Consider the following 10,866-nt stretch of genomic DNA (forward strand, 5'->3'; position numbering starts at 1 on the left):
GGTATGGTATGGTATGGTATGGTATGGTAAGCTAGTGGGGGATATGCATTCCTTCAAGGAATGTTAGGCCTTTAAATATTTCATTTCATAAATTTTATTCATTTCATAAAAAAATGATATACAAAAAAATACAAACAACAAAATGAAAGGAAGCAGAGAGAAGAATAAAAATCTTATATCTGTCCCTTTTTTTCTCAGTTCAAACAACAGTAATCTTTAGTTAACAAAACAAAACAAGAACATCAAATCTTTCTAGAACAATAAATTATATGGTTACACATTAAACTGTTCCATATTTTTTCAACAATCCAACCTTTATTATTCTCTTGAACATGTACTTTGATTTGGCACTTTTCACATCATTTTCCAGATTATTCCACAATCTGACTCCWTGGATTGAGGTGCACCGTTCTTTCAAACATGTTCTAAATTTAGGTTTCATGAACAACTCTGTCCCCTTAAGATTACAATAGCTCTCTCTCTCTCTGCAAAGTTTTTCTGGGTATTTATAGGTAATGTGTTTTGGTGAGCCTTATACATAACTAACAAAATATTGTAATCAACCAAATTATAAAATTTCAATAATTTCAGTTTGCAGAATAATAGATGGATAATAGTAATGTTTTCGAGTGATAACTCTTATAGCTCTTTTTTGCAAAACAAAAACAGGATTAATTGTCTTACATGCTTTACCCCATACCTCAACACAATAAACCCAGTGTGGAACAATTAATGTCTTAAATAACATATACAGAGCTTTATCATTGAACAAGTCCCTTACTTTGTAAAGCAATGCAACAGATTTAGCTAATTTTTTTCTTAAATAATTTATGAGGTTTCCATGTCAGTTTCTCATCAATAATAACACCCTAAAACTCTCACTGACTCTACTATTCTATTCTATACTATTTCAGATTCTGTTATTTACATTCTTACCAGGCGAGCCATGCTGAGCTGTAGACCAAACACCAGGTTGAGCTCTTTGCCTTTAAACCAGTTGACTGCATATGTGTTTTGCGCCACAGCCAACGACTCTCCTCCGATCCTACAGAAGARAAGAGGAGAACGTGTGAGGTACCTGAGGTGTGTCAGAGAGCAGCCCGAGTCTCAGATTTTGGGCATGTTTAGTGAGGGGAAACCTGATGTGTTACACTCAATTTACGAGTCTGGATGAAGGTTTTAGTTTTCTAAAATGAAGTTTGATGAATTTACAATACTGTGACCCTAATATGCTCAACTTGTAACTGCTTAAAGTAGCATTTATCAAGAGTTATTTGAGACTTTCAAGTATTTTCCAAGTTTTTCTTTGGACTTTGGCTGCAGCGCTACTCATTTTCAGTATGTAAAAACATGTTTATTTCCTTCTTCTGTACCAGATTGATCATGTTCTGGGCCATGGGGACCTGGTGCCCATCTTCAGTAGTCAGTGGGAGAGAAAAATAAATAGAATAGACAAGTGGAAGACTAAGGAAAATCTATAGTTTAAGAAAAAAATATTAAATTATCTACAGCATGAACATAGCTGAAAATTATGTTTTTTGAGAAAAAAAAAACAACAAAAAACAAAAAAACAAAGAAACAATGGATGTTGTGGGACTTCAGCACATTACTAAGAATGAGATTATATGACATGTTGAACAACCCTAAAACATCTATGTGTTGATAAAATTGTTTGTGTGCATTTTACCCAAATACAAAACGTCCTGCTTCCATCAGCCAGAAACGATTCGCCAGAGCTCCAGCTGCAAAAATAACCTGTGAAGAAAAGGCAAAAAGCTCAGCACTTATATGCTAATTTTAAGGGTAAAGTTTGCATTTATTTAGAATGATCATTGAAAAAAAAGAAAGAAAGAAAAAAAATCCAACCTGTCCAACACAGACAAAGAGGGAAAAGATGATGGTTCCCAGCCTAAAGGGACAGGAGTCGATAAACATCAAGGTGACGTGTGCAAAATTCCTTTCTTTTACTTTCGATTTGGTTGAGCTCAGAACATGAGCGGGAGGGAATAAAAACAAAACTAAATGTAACTTTTTTGTTTTACCTGATCCCAAAAACTCTGTCGAGCAGAAACCCTCCAAAGAAGCAGAGAACGACATTCGGCCAGGAGTACCAGGCGTACAGCTGCATGAAGGTTTCAGTGTTCAGGTTCAGATCCTGGAAGACAAACAAGGATCTGAATGAATTCATATTTTAGATCTAAGCATAACAAAGTAAAACAGAAATGTTGCTCGAGCAGGAGGTTGATTGACAGTTCTGACTGGGTTGATATGCTAATTTTCTGAATGCAGAAATCTAATTAGGTCGCTGTGTGAAATATGTGCTCTCCTCTGGGCTGATTTCTCAGTCTGTGATTCTGTCTATAAATTCTTACTTCTGCCCTATAATTTCCTGGTGTATGAGAAGAAATCACCTGGATGACTTGACTTTGAAGAGCAGCTGGATTGTCATAACAGAAGTAACTTCCTGGAACATAAACCCAATCATTAACAAACAACATTATCGACATTACATGATTCAGCCTTTACTTTGCACAAGCAAAAACTCTGTTACAAGCGTTCTGTGCGTCATTTCAGATCTATTTACTTTAGTTAATCAAAGAATCTCCACAGTGCCTGGTCGGAATGCTACTCACCGAATCCCAAGAAGCACATAAAAAACAGGACGACCACCCGGTGCAGAAGGCGGCTGGGGTCGCAAATGGCGAGCATGGGTCTGCCGGGTTCTCGGGCTCCCTGCCGGTCATCGTCCTCGTCCCCCAACAGGTTCTGCCGGTCCTCAAAGTCCGCCATACTCGCCTGGGAGGAAAGTTAACGGCGGACGGGGAAGACGGAACTCATCGATCATATGACCCGACAGCAGCGTCACGTGGCAGGAGGATGACGTGACGTAAAGTTGGGAGGGCGCGCGGATCTGTTTGGGCACGGGAGCGCGCGCTGTCGATTCTGAAGTCAAAACTTTGGTCATAAATATCTTTGATTGTTTTGGAGTATTTACCATACACGCAGAGGCATTTTGACCAAATAGCCTAAAACAGATATAATTTTTGTTGAAAACTGCAAAAAAAAATTGTGCTGAATGATTTAGCTACCTGAAACTAAATAAATGAATAAAAAGTTAAAAGGTAGCAAAACACTAGCCTGCAAAAATAAGCAAAAAGTTGGAAAGTGGAGGAATAATAAAAAAGTTAACATTATGAAAAGTGTAAACATTGCAAATAAGCAAAAGCCATGGCACCCACCTTTAGAATGAGCTGAATGTTTTGATGTAGATATTTGACTGACTCAGAGTTTAGTATCAGATATTTCCTCTCAGGTGGACACATTCATTTTTCTGTCAAATTTGAGAAGGTAGGTCATTTTGCTTTTTGTTCTTCTGCCTCCTAGTGGGCAAAATGCATCACTGCAGATTCATTTAGTCATGGTTTGTTTGCCAGTATGTAATTACATTTTTCCAAGTTTTGGAGGAACAAAAATCTAACAAAACAAATCATTAAGTGATTAAAATACAAATGACAACAGAACAGTGGCTTCCAACGCAGAACCTAAATAAATGATCCCCCCAATCTTTCTAATCTTATATTTACAATAGACATTTTGTAATATTATAGAATTGTTTATACTTTTTTTAATTACTTGTTTTTTGGTTTGTGTTACAGCCCCAGGCCTGTACTGCCTCTCCTGAGTTTTTTCTTCTTCTTCTTGAGTTTTTTGGCGGTTGGCAAGCCAACTGTGACCCTGAGTTTCTTCAAAGGCTTCTCCACATATGAGAAGTTCACAGCTCCAGGTGCTGATTGGCTGCCTCCCTCTGCTGGTGGATTTCCACAGAAGACCTTCAAGGATTACCTGTCCAAAGATGATTGGCTGGAGCACACCTTGGGCAGCATCACACACTCACCAGCAGCTACCAATGAGGAAGTCAGACCACATGAGGGAGCTTATAAAAGCCAGCTCAACCTTTCATTCAGTGCTGATACAGGAACAGTATGCCACTGGGTTGACTAGACTGTCTTTGTAGGAGACTGTATTGACTGTGGCATTTTAGAACCTTTGTTGTGAACCTTTGTTTTGTGAAACTCTTTCTGGTTTGAGCCAGTAGTTTTGGTTAATTCCTTTTGTTCTTATAGATCTTGTGTTTTGTTTTCTTGTAGGCCTTTCTATTTGGGATGTTGCCCCTTTTATTAGTCTGTTTACATTTTTGTACAACAGTTTTGCTGCATTTGAATTCATTTTGAGGAAAACCTCCTACCTTTGTATTTTATTTTTAGTTCTTTGCAATTTAATTGTAAAAATTAATTGTAAATTATCTTTTTTTATATACTATATTTTGGTCTTGTCATTTATGTTGCGTCCATCACGAGCCGGGATGTAACATAGGCCTTTTGTTACGTCCCGGCCCGTTTCACAAAACAATGTAGTCTTGACTACCAAAGGTTCTAAATAGCCACAGTCAATACAGTCCCCAACAAAGACAATCTAGTCCAGTGTTCCCCAACCCTGGTCCTCAAGGCACACTGCCCTACATATTTTAGAAGTTTCCCTGCTTTAACACACCTGATTCAGATTTTTGCAGTTCAACATAAGCCTGTTAATCAGTTATCAATTGAAATCAGATGTGTTGAATCAGGGAAACATCTAAAACATACAGGGCAGTGTGCCTTGAGGACCACGGTTGAAAAACCCTGATCTAGTCAACCCAGTGGCATATTTGAAAATAGTAACTCAGTAACTCAAAAACAATGACAGCAGAGGAGAGTCATTAAAAAGGCTCATAAAATACAATATAGTCATCAATTTGAGCCCTTTCTCATGATTTTATTTGAGATTTTGAATTTATTAATGTGATTTTTTTTAATTAATTTATTTTTTTACTTTACAGGAAACTCAGCTGAGCTTTGCATGGTACATGGTTTTTTGTTTCATTTTCATTTCCTTCAACAACTGTTCAAACAATTTAAAAATGTGTCAAAATTATGTGTTTTCTATAAATTAAGCTTTCTGTAACATCTTGACATGAAACCTTAAAAACCCACCTGATTGGCTTCACTGATGCAGACCTGACAGCTCTGTCTGACAGCTCTGTCTGACATGCCAGCTGAACCAACCAGACAGTCGGAAGGAACTGTTAGTTCTTTCCCTCCGTGAGGAATTTGGCATAATTTGCTCCCAATCTGAGTCCATGCAAAAACCTGGGGGAGACTGTCTACATGGTTTGTTTAATTTTCGTAAATGTCATTTCAAATTTCTCATAATTCTCGGCTACAGGGTCATTTGTCAGCGGATTTAATCTGGGGGTGAAAAACAGCCCTACGCTGGCTGCAGTCACCACTCTGACCGTGCTGTAGCTCATTAATTTCCTGCCCAAATATCAGCTTCTGTCATGACCCACAGAGGGTGGGTTGGAAAGAGATCATATTTCATTATTAGATTAATCAAACCCACATGCAGACTCAATTATAAATCATGTGGTTGGTCACATTAATCCTGCAGAAATAGTTTACGAATGTCCTAAAACCCATCTTTTAGTTGTTGCAGTGTGCAGGGAAGTCAATTTTTACTTGAACATGTATTTTTCTCTTCTCTGGTTTTCTGAGTTATTTACTAGGTCTACTTTAGGGTTATATTAAACTTGGTTTGCTTTCAGTGCTAGCACACAACTTCTAGCTTTGCAAGAACGTTTTGCAGGTATTAGATATAAAAGGCAGATAGTTAACCTGAGAAACTTCCTGCGTGCTGAAAAACTGCTGATGGCTACAGTGTGACTCTGGTGGTAATATGCCCTGATTACGAAATAACCAGATCAAAAAACTGTTTAAGTGAGTTATTTTATTTTTTAAAATATGTTGCTGGTGTTATAAACGAATAGATATTAGGCCTCAAAAATAATGCTTTTGTCCAGATATGTTTCATCTATGACTATCTTCCAAATGGTCATTTTTGAACCAATGAGTGATGCCAAAATAGCTCCATTCATCTTGAATGCACAACTAATTGCTGTTCCCGGCAGCTTAGAATTGGCAAAGGCCTCAGGTTCGGATCACTACACTTGTTAAATCTAAAAACAGCATAGTTTTTAGTTGAGCTCACATGTTTAAAATGCAAAGGTGTGAAACAGACACGAACAAAACATCAGGTAAACCAAAAAAAAAAAAAAAAACAACAACATTTTATTAGACAAAGTATTCCTAAATAATAAAACACACGAAGAGGTTTAGAGCCATTCATCATTTATTAAACATAATAAAAAAACTTTCAGTAGGATATATAATAACAAAACATGTATTTTAATGCTTTAAATGTACAATAAAACTGATTTAGCATTATACCTGAACAAGCAAACAAAAATCCCAAAATAGTTTTTTGCATTTTTCAATTGAATATCGTTTTATTTTTTGGTCACCTATTTCATGAAGGACATTTTGACTTAAGGGGGGATAATGCAAAATTGACTTTGAGCTTTATATCATGTTATGTCATTCCCATATAAAAATATCCCAATAATATTGCTTTCACTCATCTATGCATTTATGAGAATCCTTGAATCTCTTGTGATAGCCAAGCGGAGCTACCTAAACACTTGTTGTACAAAGCTCCGCCTATTTGTACCTAGCTCCTCCCCGGAGCTCAGTCTGCGGTCAAGCTCCCACCCCAAAGAGCACCCCTCCCCAAAGCATTGTTTGAAAACATGCTGATGTGGGAGTGTCAGAAACAGTAGGGGGTTCTTAAAGAGACAGAGACCAATTTCAAAGCATTTAGATAGACTGTGATGCAAAGCCTAATTTATTTTTGATATATATACAGCATTTTCAGAACTGAAGGTAAAATAATTGCTTGATTGTGGATGAATAATGAATGATGCCACCCCTTTAACTTAATAGGTATGGAGGAGCACTTTTAAATGGAATGCAACCATTACTAATGCATACTGTAAGTGCACATTTTTCCCCCAGTGAAAATGTCTTTCATAAAACAGACCCAAGAACTACATTCACATCATGCACATATAATAATGGTTTGCATTTTAGTTAATAACACCATAACAATTCACCATTTTTCAAGTATTGCACCTAATAAAAAATATTGTGTAAAGTTTCAGTTTTTACACGTCTACAGGRAAAATATGCTTATTTCATTTATACATTTTTACATGACCATTTACTAATTTMCACTACTTTTATTGTTGTTACTAAACCATAAAAGTAACCTGTTACATGCATGTACTCTATAATAAAGCTTTGTTACATCTAAGAGATAAATAAACAAACAAAAAACTCTCATTAATTTAGTTTGAATATAATAAAATAATAATGTAATGAACATCCTGTTTCTCCATTTCTATAAAACGCACTCAAATTCATTTTTATGATATCTGGGACTCAAGTTCCACATTATGTGGTCTGTCTATTATAGAAACAGAAACTGGACCTTTATGCTCAATGTTTGCATGACCCAATTCTTCAAAATCCCCAAAATGAAAATCCATTAACATAAAGAAAGCATTAAACTAACAATATTAATTAAGACATATTTTTAAGCAATAATAATAATAAAATCATGTTGCTCATTAAATTGATCCATAATGCTGCGTTGCACTATTCCATTCCTTCCCATCCCATTCAAAGCTTTATAGATAAACAGGAAAAAAATTGTGCTCTCAAAATTGGCACATTTTCAAGGGGAAAATACAGTTTTCATGAGATTAGACAACAGGAAGTAGAAAATGACAGAAGGGGTAGGAAATGTTTAGGATGAGTAAGCAAAAGTGTACAGAATTAGTAAGTTCAAAAATAATGCATAAAAATAAGATGCATAAAAAATAATGCATAAAACTTGTTGACCAACAAACTTGTGTTTTAAATAGCCGTGGCCRTTCATCTGAGCTGAATTCATTTTGTTCCAAGTGCAATAAACAGTCTTTCTGGCTCATCCTGAAGTCTCGGATATATATTGTTTGGACATGTCATTAAGTGACACTTTGATACTGTGGTTCATTTGTGACATCTCCATTTGTGTTGATGTCGCGTTGGAAGTAACCACAGCTGTTTTACAGAGTGTGGCCATCAGTCTCCTCCTAAACATTTTGCACAAGAAGACATAAATGAGTGGATCAAGGCATACGTTGGTAGCAGACAGCCACAGTGTGGTTTCCTTRGCTACATAGAGCACATTCTCTGCCCGGCAGTGACTTGAAGTGCTTCGGGTTTGAGTCAGCGTGTAAGGAACCCGCGCAAAGTGGAACGGGGCGAAGCAGATAAAAAACACCCCCACCACCACAAAGACCTTCGCTTTGGTTCTTCGGCTTGCAGACTGGTATCTGCTCTTGGAGGCTTTGTATGACTCAAAGACCTTCTTGCTTATCAGTGTGTAGCAAGCRACCATCAAAACAAACGTGCCCCAAAATACAACCTGAAAGGTAACAGAAACAATCATAAAGTGAAACAAAAAAGTTGAAGCCAGATTTGTATTGTCATGTGTGAATGAAGGATGAAAGGTGTAACCATTAAAGAAAATTTTAACACTGTTTATTGGGGGGTTCAGTGACCAAGTTATGAACAATGAATATCTCACTTGTTGTAGATCGCTTTTTTGAATGAGCTTAGTTTGGAAAAAATGTTTAAAATTCACCAAATTTACAGTTTGAGTTTACAGCTAGTCTCAGCTTTACACACTTCTCAGGAAGTATCCAGTCAACTATCTATCCTTCATTGTTCCACCAGGAGGATTAACAGTCATACAGAAGAGTGTGCTTCAGCATCTCCTCCAGGTACACTTTCCTGGGGCAGAAGAGGCTGAACAGCCTGTCACGGTAGCTAACTCAAACCCAACAGAGGACGACTGGAACAGAACTGCATTGTTACTAAATGCAAAGTAAAATGGGTAATTGATATGTTTAACCCATTCAAAGCTTGTGGTCCAGATGGTRTTTTTCCAGCTCTTCTCCAAAAAGGACTAGAATTGCTTCTGGACACACTTACTAGAATATACAGTATGTTGCTTGTCCAGCAAATGGCTGTGTACCAGTTGGGTGGAGGACAGCAAAGGTTGTCTTTCTGCCTAACCTGGCAAGCCAACATAAAAAGAAGCAAAAATCTTTCAGACCCATCAGCTTAACACCTTTCTTGCTGAAGGGAATGGAGAGGTTAATAGATCAACATGTAAGGTATGGTGTTTTAATGCTTTTTTTCTGGCTATGGCCTTGAATTACATGTTAGAGCTATCTTACCTGCTTTCTTGTGTTTCTAAAACTTTGTTTTTTTGTCACATATTTGAGTGTGGGAAGGCTTGTTAGTATTTTCGACATAGGATGTTGCTTCAAATGGTGCAACAATGTGTAAGGCCTAATTTAGCTCTACCTATTGTAGGGTAGTTGGCGACTCAAAATGAAATCTTTAGTTGCAGTTTTGCTTAATTCTGAGTGTTTGCAACCAACAGCCAGTGAGCCCAGGTGCTGCACTTCTGTTCTTCAGAGTTTATCTTTTTGCTGGATGTTACAAGGCATTATTACCATTAAATAATCCTTTTTGACAGAAATCAATTTAGAATCTTTAATGTCAGGATTGTAATGCTTTGAAAAATAGATCATAACCACTCATTAAGGGCAATAACTCATTCTCTTTTGCAATAAGTTTCACATGGAAATGTTACTGACAATGAGTCAAAATAGTCTTAAATGCAAATAACAGATGTAAAAATGACAGTGGTGTATACATTTATAAAATAGTGTTTGCAAAAAAAACAAAAAAATAAATATGAAAGTGGAATTTTCTATAGGAAGACAGTGTTTTGGTCCTGCTAAGGCTAGCCGTTAGCTTGTCATTTAGGTCAGAATTGAACTTAATTTTGGCCAAAATGAGATTTTTCAAAGATTTATCTACAGCAGGTGCAATATTAATTGTTCATAACTTTATCGCACATCAAAAAATCTAAACTCTTTTTCAAAATTCAGGGACATTAAGTGTTTGCTCGAAACAACATATRAATTTATTATACATCTAAATGACTTTAATTGTTTTGGAACACCTACCTGACAAAAGTAGTTAAATCCCTCATGCCACAGCAAACCGGCTTTGCTCTTCATGGAGGAGCACCTGAGTCTGTTTCCTGTAACTTTTGGTGGCTGATCACTTAGAATAACGTTGGGTAAAGCCAAACATAACATCACCACCCAAACAGCTGCACTCAGAGTCTGTCCAACACGAACCCGCTGCAGAGGGCACTTCTCAAAAGGCTTGACGATCTTCAGGCAGCGGTCCAAGCTAATGAGGCCCAGCAACAAAATGCTGATGTACATGGTGATGTAGAAGAGGACAGCAGAATATCTGCAATAAAAGGCACGTAGATGCCAGGGTCCCACACCTGCATCACTCAAGACTTTAATAGGGATGGTCAGGGTCATCAGCAGGTCAGCCACTACCTGTTATTAAAACATAACAAGTACATCTTTTTATTTGCAATTTTCACAATATTTGATCCATAAGAGTCATTCAATGGCTTACCACATTTTTCAGAAAGACCACAAATGTTGAAGTGTTAGGAATTTTGAAGAAGGTCCATGCAGCAAGGGAGTTTAGTATCAGGGCAACTAAACAAAGGCTGCCGTAAAGACCAGGGAAAACCACTGAYGTTACACTGGTGTCTCTAATACACTTGATGGAGGTGTTGGACAGTGTGATGTTCATCTTCTGATGTTCAATGGACCTTTAAATGATATTAAAAACACATTTAGAAAGGTGTTTTATAAAGAGGACTTATAAAAGTTTTAATGTGACCGCTCAAATTTTATCTATCTATCTATCTATCTATCTATCTATCTATCTATCTATCTATCTATCTATCTATCTATCTATCTATCTATCTATCTATCTATCT

General features: G+C 36.9%; 2 protein-coding genes across 5 annotated transcripts in view; both read right to left on the reverse strand.

Moving 5' to 3' along the window:
* The window catches only part of mfsd1 (major facilitator superfamily domain containing 1), a 13,946-nt gene extending 10,938 nt beyond the window's left edge, over positions 1-3,008 (reverse strand). Inside the window, exons 1-6 of one of the 3 annotated variants that reach the window (XM_014011079.1) lie at positions 2,634-3,008; positions 2,412-2,464; positions 2,043-2,155; positions 1,867-1,909; positions 1,688-1,755; positions 937-1,045 (exon numbers count right to left, since the gene is read on the reverse strand). In XM_014011079.1, the coding sequence (XP_013866533.1) occupies positions 937-1,045; positions 1,688-1,755; positions 1,867-1,909; positions 2,043-2,155; positions 2,412-2,464; positions 2,634-2,790 (543 nt within the window). In that variant the 5' untranslated portion in view covers positions 2,791-3,008. The remainder of the gene's footprint in view (positions 1-936; positions 1,046-1,687; positions 1,756-1,866; positions 1,910-2,042; positions 2,156-2,411; positions 2,465-2,633) is intronic. The other 2 variants (XM_014011081.1, XM_014011082.1) reach the window with 2 other exon arrangements.
* Positions 3,009-6,364: 3,356 nt separating this feature from the next.
* The window catches only part of LOC106519415 (P2Y purinoceptor 13), a 6,355-nt gene continuing 1,853 nt past the window's right edge, over positions 6,365-10,866 (reverse strand). For both annotated transcript variants that reach the window (XM_014011084.1, XM_014011083.1), the window contains exons 2-4: positions 10,494-10,695; positions 10,022-10,411; positions 6,365-8,403 (exon numbers count right to left, since the gene is read on the reverse strand). In XM_014011084.1, the coding sequence (XP_013866538.1) occupies positions 7,921-8,403; positions 10,022-10,411; positions 10,494-10,676 (1,056 nt within the window). In that variant the 5' untranslated portion in view covers positions 10,677-10,695 and the 3' untranslated portion in view covers positions 6,365-7,920. The remainder of the gene's footprint in view (positions 8,404-10,021; positions 10,412-10,493; positions 10,696-10,866) is intronic.

This window comes from Austrofundulus limnaeus, unplaced genomic scaffold, assembly GCF_001266775.1.
Source record: "Austrofundulus limnaeus strain Quisiro unplaced genomic scaffold, Austrofundulus_limnaeus-1.0 Scaffold76, whole genome shotgun sequence".
Lineage (NCBI taxonomy): Eukaryota > Metazoa > Chordata > Actinopteri > Cyprinodontiformes > Rivulidae > Austrofundulus > Austrofundulus limnaeus.